Source organism: Osmerus eperlanus, chromosome 1 (assembly GCF_963692335.1).
Source record: "Osmerus eperlanus chromosome 1, fOsmEpe2.1, whole genome shotgun sequence".
Classification (NCBI taxonomy): domain Eukaryota; kingdom Metazoa; phylum Chordata; class Actinopteri; order Osmeriformes; family Osmeridae; genus Osmerus; species Osmerus eperlanus.
The window spans coordinates 24,730,055-24,737,846 of NC_085018.1; the positions used below are offsets into that span (position 1 = coordinate 24,730,055).

Sequence of the window (7,792 nt, forward strand, 5' to 3'; positions counted from 1 at the left end):
GTGCTCAGTGCTGGACTGTGTTCAGTGCTGGACTGTGCTCAGTGCTGGACTGTGCTCAGTGCTGGACTGTGCTCAGTGCTGGACTGTGCTCAGGACTGATACTGTTTAATCTTCCTCCTGTGTGGGCTTACTTCAGTAACAGAAGATATCTGCTGTGTCCATTGAGGCAGCGGTTACACTTAAAACACCTTACTTCAGAATGAACCGGAAGAATCAGTCAGCAAAAAACTCACATATTAGACTATAAAATACAATGGTTTATAAAAACCCCTCTTCTGTTCTATCAGTCTACAGACAGGAAACAACATGCTTCCAAACCTCAGCCCACCTCTCCTGTGAAGATCTCTCTAAGCACACTGACCCCCCCCCCCCGAAGACACCGCCTCAGCCATGATGATGCAAGAAGAGCATTTCTGTTCATATAAAAGTATTTCCTTGGTAAACACGTGGGACAAACACACACACCTGACCCATGCTGGTCAATCCTGGAAACTAGATTGATTGTTCTATTAAAAAGGAGTAGCAAAATAAAGATATGCATGTTCATTCGTTACAAATCCCCAGACAATTATCTTTAAGGGGGCGGGGCAGAGAGGCGGAGCAAACGTCCTGTTTTCAGGCCGACCTGACTCCGCCCCGTCTTGGACCTCTCACCTTCGTAAGATAACTGGATGAAACAGGATGACGGCTGATCGCACGCCCACGACACTGAAACACGATTAATACTCGTCGTCATGCTCCTCTACATACAGTTAGGTTGTTAAGACAAGTGTTTCACCTCAAGACTCCTCATTAGCATAATCATATTAGCATCTCATTAAGTTATCAGCCAATGACGTGCGTCCTAGGGTCCTAAGGGCTGTGAGATGCAGAAGGTTGTCAGGACAACACAGAGGGATGTAAACACACAGTACAAAAACGTATCAAAAGTTCAAAGCTCTAAAGAATTAAGTTGAAATCAGCACGTCTCATTGTCTGAACCAGGAAGTGACCTAAACCCTGATTACTCAAACTCTGTTCTGATTGGATAACAGGGAGGTCCCGCTAGTTAGCTGTCTCTTATAGCTACACACACCACCCCCTTACCCCCACCCTCCTTCCCTCCCTCCCTCCCTCCCTCCCTCCACCCACCCTCCCTTCCCCCAGCCTACTCCCCCTCCCCACCCTCCCCCCCAGGGCAGGTGTAGATCCGGGCCTCTAGTGGTCGTGGAAGCCGGGCATGGGGAAGGGCCGGGCAAAGGCCTCCACGCGGTGACGCAGATCAGCCATGCGAGCCACCGTCTCTGGGTCCTGCAGCAGGAAGCTCTTAAACTCCTGCAGCTTCCCTGAAGAGGAGATAGAGAGGGGGAGGAGGAGGAGAGGGAGGAGAGGAGGGAAGAGGAGAGGGAGGAGAGGAGGGAAGAGGAGAGGGAGGAGAGTAGGGAAGAGGAAGGAGAGGAGGGAAGAGGAGAGGGAGGAGAGGAGGGAAGAGGAAGGAGAGGAGGGAAGAGGAGAGGGAGGAGGGGGAGAGGAGGGAAGAGGAGGGGGAGAGGAGGGAAGAGGAGGGGGAGAGGAGAGGAGGGAAGAGGAGGGGGAGAGGAGAGGAGGGAAGAGGAGGGGGAGAGGACAGTTGAAATGGATATAGAGATTAAAATAGGAAGAAAAGAGAAGGATAGGAAGAGAAAGACGAGTGCATTAATAATGTTTCTACTTCCTGGACTGCAGCACCTGTGTTTTGATGTCTTCAGAGATCCACGAGCAGACCAGCCAGCAGGACTCCTTACTAACTCCCTCCCTCCCTCTCCCTCTCTCTCCCTCCCTTCCCCCTCCCTCTCCAGACATAGAGATGAGGGTGGAGTACCTGCTGGGGAGGAACAGCAGCAGAAGCAGAGCAACCATTCACCCCCCGCATGCACGCACCTCCTCCTCCTCTCTTTCCTCCCTCCATCTTTCATCCCCTTCCAGCTCTTCACCTCCTCTCCCCTTCCCGCCCTCATCCTTCATCAGCTACCAGCTCTCCTCTTCCTCCACCCCCCCCTCCCCACCTCTCCTCCTCTCACCAGTCTTCTTCTTGACATCCAGGGCGATCTGGAAGCCCTCATCCATGAACTCCACCACCTGGATGAAGTCTGCCTCCTTGAACTGTCTGGAGGTCAGGGCAGGGGCACCTGCGGGCGGGGGGGTGGAGGGAGGGAGGCATGTTATATGATATCATATTTTATATTTCTTAGTTATATTTGATAGCGTAGTACTATATTTGATAGCGTAGTACGGGTGACCCTACTGACCCAGCCTCAGGCCCCCAGGTGTCAGGGCGCTCTTGTCCCCAGGACAGGTGTTCTTGTTGGCGGTGATGGACACCAGCTCCAGCACCCTCTCGGCCCGCGCCCCGTCCATGCCGCTGGGCCGCAGGTCCACCAGCACCAGGTGGTTATCCGTCCCGCCTGCAACAGTCACCGTGGCGACCAGCGCTTAGCAACGAGCCAATGACAGCACCACCACTGGGCTGGGAAATGAAGAAGACTGGAAAGTAGCAGCTGAATGAGCTGGGAGGGCTACCTGAGACCAGGGTGTAGCCCTTGCTGAGCAGAGCGGACGCCATGGCCTTGGAGTTCTTCATGACCTGGCTGATGTACTCCCTGAACATGGGGGTGTTCGCCTGGAGGGAGAGGAGGACGAGAGGGAAGAGGAGAGGGAGGAAAGGGAGAGGAGGGGAGGACGAGAGGGAAGAGGAGAGGGAGGAAAGGGAGAGGAGGGGAGGACGAGAGGGAAGAGGAGAGGGAGGGGAGGAAAAGAGGAGAGAGGAGACAGGGGAAGAGGAGGTCCAGAATGAACAAGTAGTTTTGGAAACCCCAGGGTGAGATATATTTTGTGTGTGTTTCTGTCGGCCCTGTGTGTGTGTGTGTCGGCCCTGTGTGTGTGTGTCTGGCCTGTGTGTGTGTGTCTGGCCTGTGTGTGTGTGTGTCTGACCTGTCGGAGAGCGACGGCCACCCCAGCGATGGCGTGGTTGTGCGGGCCTCCCTGCAGGGAGGGGAACACGGAGAAGTTGACCTTGTCCTCCAGGTCATACAGCACCTCGCGACCCTTCTTATCCACAGAGCGCACGCCTTTACGGTAGAAGATCAGCCCAGCCCTGCACACACACACGTCAGACACACACACACAGTAGATCCGGCACACAGCGTTGGAGAGGGGAGGGGTGGACAGGTGTGTGTGTCTTACCGGGCGCCGCGGAGAGACTTGTGTGTGGTGGAGGTGACCAGGTCTGCGTGGTCGAAGGGGGAGGGGACGGCTCGGGCTGCCACCAGACCACTGATGTGGGCCATGTCAGCCAAGAGGTAGGCCTTTACCTCTGTACACAGCTACACACACGCACGCACGCACACACACAGGAGGGAGAATGACGGAATGAGGGTAAAATCACACGCTGAAGATATTCTTCTGTGGTAGAATGAGAGGGTTTAAGATGGAGTCTTGTGCCCATGACCAGGTGTGTGAGGCTGGCCACAACCCCGACCCCTTCCAGAACTACAACCCCGACCCCTTCCAGAACTACAACCCCGACCCCTTCCAGAACTACAACCCGGACCCCTTCCAGAACTACAACCCCGACCCCTTCCAGAACTACAACCCTGACCCCTTCCAGAACTACAACCCTGACCCCTTCCAGAACTACAACCTGGCCCCTTCCAGAACTACAACCCTGACCCCTTCCAGAACTACAACCCTGACCCCTTCCAGAACTACAACCCTTTCCAGAAGGAACAGACCCAGATCAGAGTATGGCAGAGTAAAGGGGACATCAGTGTGTAGTAAAAGCTAATGTGTGTCATATACTCTAAACATCTCCCTGCTGACTGCTCCGGAGGAAAAACACTTCATAAACAGTCAACAAGCTGCGATGCAAACGACTCCCTGGCAACCGATCAGACAGATAACCACCCTATTTAAAGAACTGATTAATATGCATCATCATCGCCACCCCCCCCCCCCCCCCCCCCTCCCCGCAGAACTAGATCAGTCCACCTCATCAGATTTCAGAGTGGTGGATCTCTAGGGGCCGAGCTACGGTGGCCTGCCAGGGTCACTGTTAAGACACTGGAAAAGATGAAGACACCAGCTATAGAGCACTGCTGCACTAGAACTGACAACACAAGCTGTACTGAAGCCTCACCTGAGGAGAGGAGGAGAAGAGGGAGATGAAGAGGAGGAAAGGAGACGAGGAGGAAGGGAGAGGAGCGAAGAAGAGGAGGGGAGGAGGAGGAGAGCCCAGGAGGAAGTGTGGTTCAGCTCTGGGGTGAGAGCAGATTATGGGATGTAGCAGACAGACGTCCACAGAGACACAACCTCTAGTTCACTGAAGAAGAACACTGAGGTGTGCAGAGAGAGAGAGACCGAGAGAGAGACCGAGACAGCAAGAGAGACAGGAAAGAGAGAGCAAATGTTTGTACGCGCGTGTGTGTAAATAGCTGAATGAAAATGAATGTGGTGTGTTTGAGAAAGCAACAGCAGTTTTCAGAGGGAAAGGTGACGTGAATGAGTGAGAGTGAGTGAGTGAATGTGTCCTTGTGGACAACTGTGTGTGAGTGTTTGCACTTGTGGATTTGTATGTGTGTGTGAATGAGTGTGTGTGTGCATGCATGTGAGTGTAAGCACCTTCTTTATGCGGGCGTAGTCAATGAGCCGGGCGTAGGCGCTGGTGCCTGCAATGACCAACTTGGGGCGGAACAGGCGGGCAGTCATCTCCATCTGGTCGTAGTCTATCAGACCTGTAGCAGGCTGGGCGAGACAGAGAGACACAGAGAGAGAGACACAGAGAGAGAGAGACACACAGAGAGAGAGAGAGAGACACAAAGAGAGAGAGAGAGACAGAGAGAGAGACACAGAGAGAGACACACAGAGAGAGAGACACAGAGAGAAAGAGAGACACAGAGAGAGAGAGAGGGAGAGAGGGAGGGAGGGAGGGAAAAGAAATACTTGGTGGTTAAACAGGTGAACTGAAGGTCTTTATTACCTGTAAGACAGAAGGACAATTCTCACAGTCCATAACAGAGAAGACATGCCCCGAAGATGTTCTCTCTTCCTGAAAAGGAAGTGGTCAACAACCACTCCATTACTAGACAGTATGTGGTCATCAACCACTCCTCCAAGAGGAGGAGGAAAAGGAAGAAGATCAAGGGGGGAGAGCAGAGGAGGAAGTGGGGGAGGAAGTGGAGGCTGTATTTAGACAGGAGGATAAGCTCCCTGGTCCACATGTGGCCTCACTTCATCAGGCAGCGCTGAGCAGCCTGTCCTGAGCAGGACCGGACTACAGCTACGCCAGCCTGTCCGTTATCTCTGCTGCAGCGCAGGGAGGCCCCTCATCCATCACTGGCCCCGCACACACACACCCAGTCTGCCCATGGATCCACACACACACGGATCACTGAAACATGTACACACACAGTATCACAATAACACACACTCAAACACTGACTCTCTCTCTCTCACACACACACACACCCCTGAAGATCTTTGTGTATCTGACATTTTGAACACCACCGTACGCTGCCATGGAATGAGGAAATCCCACAATAGACCTAGTGGGAGGGGCCAGAGTGTTTCTGGAATGCTACCGTCGGCCAATGAGAGGGGTGGGGTGCAGACAGGGTGCAGGGTCACCAGGAGAGGAGTGGGGGGTCTCTGTTTGCATCAGAGTTACGAGGAGAGGGGTAGAGGCAGGAGAGGGGTAGAGGCAGGAGAGGGTTAGAGGCAGGAGAGGGTTAGAGGCAGGAGAGTTAGAGAGGCAGGAGAGTTAGAGGCAGGAGAGGGGTAGAGGCAGCAGAGGGGTAGAAGCAGGAGAGGAGTAGGTAGAGGCAGGAGAGGAGTAGAGGCAGGAGAGGAGTAGGTAGAGGCAGGAGAGAGTTATAGGCAGCAGAGGGGGAGAGGCAGGAGAGGAGTAGAGGCAGGAGAGAGTTATAGGCAGCAGAGGGGTAGAGGCAGGAGAGGAGTAGAGGCAGCAGAGGGGGAGAGGCAGGAGAGAGTTAGAGGCAGGAGAGGGTTAGAGACAGGACAGGGGTAGAGGCAGGACAGGGGTAGAGGCAGGACAGGGTCTATACTTACGTTCAGCTTGTACGGCATTGACTCGAAATAGATGGATGTGGCTGAGATCCTCTTTACTTCAGACATGTAGCCATGGGTCAGACTGGACGCAGAGAGAGGGGAGGGGGGGGTTAGAACACACAAGTGAGGGTAGGAGTATGGAGTAAGGCAACTGGAGAGGGAGGGAGTGAGAGAGACTTGGAAATAGTGAGAAAGATTGAGAAAGTTGGAGAGATCCAGACAAATCTAGAGAAAGAGGTACACAGAAACACACAGACAGACCTAGAGAGAAATATAGATCCAGACAGACCTAGAGAGATCTAGACATATCTAGAGAAACCTAGAGAGATCTAGAGAAACCTAGAGAGAGCTACAGAGACAGAGAGAGACTTAAGAGATCCAGAGAGCGTCAGACCCCGAGCGGGCTGGAGGGGCACAGAGGGGTAAGGAGGGGCACAGAGGGGTAAGGAGGGGCACAGAGGGGTAGGAGGGGCACAGAGGGGTAGGAGGGGCACAGAGGGGTAGGAGGGGCACAGAGGGGTAGGAGGGGCACAGAGGGGTAGGAGGGGCACAGAGGGGTACTGAGGGGCAGAAGGGGTAAGGAGGGGTACTGACTGTCCTCCGTCGGGCAGGTCCAGGCCCATGATGCGGTCGTGGGGGTTCAGCACGGACGTGTAGGCAGCGAAGTTGGCCGGGGAACCTGAGTACGGCTGGACGTTCACTCCCCACAGCGCCGGGTCCAGGTCGAAGGCCTCCAGGGCCCGGCGCTGACACAGCAGCTCGATCTGGTCCACCACCTCCGCCCCGCCGTAGTACCTGATGCACAGCACAGCACACGCTCCTTTAGCACACGCTCACATCAGCAACAGATATGTTAGGGATTATTTCATATCAGTTCATTATTGTTACACTTAGATCAGCTGAAAAGCTTGATGTATTAGTGTCAGTCATGATTGGAAATTGTTTGAATGTTACTTCTACATTCCTATACATGCCATGACACGGACATTGTGGGTCTGTAGAGGAATGTTTTTAAAGAGACCACAGCAGTCATGGACTGGATGTGCCATTTAGACAGGAAGTGCTATGTGGTACAGGAAGTGGTAAAGAGGGTATCTGCAGGCAGATGGGGGACAGAGTAACAGATGGGCGTAGTGAATCAAATCATTCTGATCAGAAGATCATTTCATTACAAAATGAGAGAAAACAACAGGAGATTAGATAAATTGCAAAAACCTCAAACCTAGAAACCAAAATATGAGATGCTCTGAATTACATCACCTGGCCCAATTTTTTGGGAGACAACATTGTTAGGTGAAGGTAGAATTCAGTGGTTCATCATACCAGGTGGCTGTAGCTAAGGTAGCTGTATGGTTGTACATGTAATATATTCCTTTAACATACACAGTTATCCAGAGCAAAATACAGGGGCGGGGGGGACCTCTTGATATGAATGAAAATCAAACCCTCTACCCACTGACTGTCACTACCACCCATCCCAGGTAATGCAGCTGGAGAGTTGTAGATTACACTCGTATTGCTAAAGAAGGTTGCTAAGGAAGGTTGCTACTGAAGGCTGCCGAACGGTGACTGTGGTGGTGGGTTGCTAGGCGACCTCACCTCCGCCCCGGGTAACCTTCGGAATACTTGTTGTTAAGACAGGAGCCCTGTGCCTCGAGGGCAGCGCGACTGCAGAAGTTCTGTTAAGATGAACACACAGACACACACACAC

General features: G+C 53.1%; 1 protein-coding gene across 1 annotated transcript in view; it reads right to left on the reverse strand.

Annotated features, from left to right (window-relative positions):
• Window positions 1-1,158: 1,158 nt before the first annotated feature.
• The window catches only part of shmt2 (serine hydroxymethyltransferase 2 (mitochondrial)), a 16,977-nt gene continuing 10,343 nt past the window's right edge, over window positions 1,159-7,792 (reverse strand). Inside the window, exons 3-12 of the mRNA XM_062472342.1 lie at window positions 7,681-7,760; window positions 6,676-6,876; window positions 6,082-6,163; window positions 4,636-4,758; window positions 3,202-3,341; window positions 2,950-3,112; window positions 2,539-2,638; window positions 2,268-2,423; window positions 2,040-2,147; window positions 1,159-1,325 (exon numbers count right to left, since the gene is read on the reverse strand). Of these exons, the coding sequence (XP_062328326.1) occupies window positions 1,198-1,325; window positions 2,040-2,147; window positions 2,268-2,423; window positions 2,539-2,638; window positions 2,950-3,112; window positions 3,202-3,341; window positions 4,636-4,758; window positions 6,082-6,163; window positions 6,676-6,876; window positions 7,681-7,760 (1,281 nt within the window). The 3' untranslated portion in view covers window positions 1,159-1,197. The remainder of the gene's footprint in view (window positions 1,326-2,039; window positions 2,148-2,267; window positions 2,424-2,538; window positions 2,639-2,949; window positions 3,113-3,201; window positions 3,342-4,635; window positions 4,759-6,081; window positions 6,164-6,675; window positions 6,877-7,680; window positions 7,761-7,792) is intronic.